The sequence below is a fragment of the Pundamilia nyererei genome, unplaced genomic scaffold, assembly GCF_000239375.1.
Source record: "Pundamilia nyererei isolate P.nyererei 1_Seehausen unplaced genomic scaffold, PunNye1.0 scaffold04664, whole genome shotgun sequence".
NCBI classification, from domain to species: domain Eukaryota; kingdom Metazoa; phylum Chordata; class Actinopteri; order Cichliformes; family Cichlidae; genus Pundamilia; species Pundamilia nyererei.
This window is the reverse complement of record NW_005192065.1, coordinates 1-1,487: the sequence shown is the minus strand read 5'-3', so window position 1 is coordinate 1,487 and position 1,487 is coordinate 1. Positions and strand designations below refer to the sequence as shown.

The following is a 1,487-nucleotide window of genomic DNA, read 5'->3' as shown; positions in this document are numbered from 1 at the left end:
GGAACGTGAGTGAGGAGGAAAGCATCTTTACCCAAACTAAAGAGCAGAGCACGAATACAGGAAACACACCTGTGTACAAGCTGTAGCTGTTATCTGAGCCTAAATATTGCAGGTCACAGACCGTCACGGTGCTAGGTCTAGGCTGCTGGGGCATTCCCATGATGCAGTGGGTGTTTCTTCTTCACTATCAATAGTCTTAATAGACCTCTGTACTGAATCATCCTGGTTATTAATAGGTTTCTCTTCCACAGCGTGTCTTTATCCAGTTGTCCTTCCCTTATATGGAATCTATACTTTAAACATGAGCTAATCTTAAAGCAAACGTTCAGATCATAGCAGTGTAAAAGGTGCCGCACAGGTTCAACATGGAGACAGGTGTGTTTGATGTGTTTTAACATTATTGTGAATAGAGATAAATATCCAAACACAAACAGCCGCGGGTCTTCTGGCCTTTGCAGTGACTGCGTCCTTTATGAGCCGTCACAGGAGTTGATCGTTAGCTACAGACGCTCCGCTGGCTCACTGTGTGGTTTCAACACTTACACACGGGTTTGTGTCACAGCTGCTTTTGGTTGATTAAAGTGAAGAAACGTTAACACAGAGCCGGTCAGACCAGTGAGTCCGGGCTGTGACCCGCCGTAGTTCATTTAAGGTCGTACGCTCTCAGATGTTATGTGTGGCCCTTAAAAGAGCCGTTATTATCAGCGCGCTTCTCCCGGAGCTTCATTTCGCCTTGTCAGTCTTCTTGGGGAGCAGCACGGCCTGGATGTTGGGCAGCACGCCGCCCTGAGCGATCGTCACTCCGCCCAGCAGCTTGTTCAGCTCCTCGTCGTTGCGGACGGCCAGCTGCAGGTGGCGGGGGATGATCCTGGTCTTCTTGTTGTCGCGGGCGGCGTTTCCGGCCAGCTCCAGGATCTCAGCCGTCAGATACTCCAGCACAGCCGCGAGGTACACCGGGGCGCCGGCACCAACACGCTGAGCATAGTTACCCTTCCTCAGCAGCCTGTGGACACGGCCCACCGGGAACTGCAGCCCGGCCCGGGAGGACCGAGACTTCGCCTTCGCTCTGGTTTTTCCGCCCTTTCCGCGTCCAGACATCTTTGTAACTGACTTCGTCCTATTCCCGCGAGAACATGGACTCCGGCAGAGACTACGCGTTTATATAATCACCTGCTGCTCGCTCATTGGTCAGACTGAGAGTAAGTCTAATCGTCCAATCAGGAACGAGCAGCACTGCGGTTTCTTTGGTTTTTGCGTTGTGTGATTTTCAAAATAAAAATGAAGTATTTTATTTTTATATGGATGACAATTTTAAGGCAAACTACGTCAAACACATCAGTATTTACAGCCTAAGGTACTTTACCATGTTCATCCAAATGGAGAAAATCAACTGCACATAAAAACACAAAAATATATAATAACAAAAACCCCACAAAGGGTGTAAACGAACAAAGCCCACAGGACACAGCAAACAGCTCACTGTGCTG

The 1,487-nt window shown here is 49.0% G+C and overlaps 1 protein-coding gene across 1 annotated transcript; it reads right to left on the bottom strand.

Moving 5' to 3' along the window:
* Nucleotides 1-723: 723 nt before the first annotated feature.
* Nucleotides 724-1,098, bottom strand: LOC102198434 (histone H2A type 1). Its single transcript, XM_013908246.1, has one exon. It carries the CDS (start codon nt 1,096-1,098, stop codon nt 724-726), a length of 375 nt encoding a protein of 124 aa, XP_013763700.1.
* Nucleotides 1,099-1,487: the final 389 nt, after the last annotated feature.

What these genes read in the sequence shown, in the direction of transcription:
- LOC102198434 (XM_013908246.1), bottom strand. Translation starts at nt 1,098, where the DNA reads ATGTCTGGACGCGGAAAGGGCGGAAAAACCAGAGCGAAGGCGAAGTCT.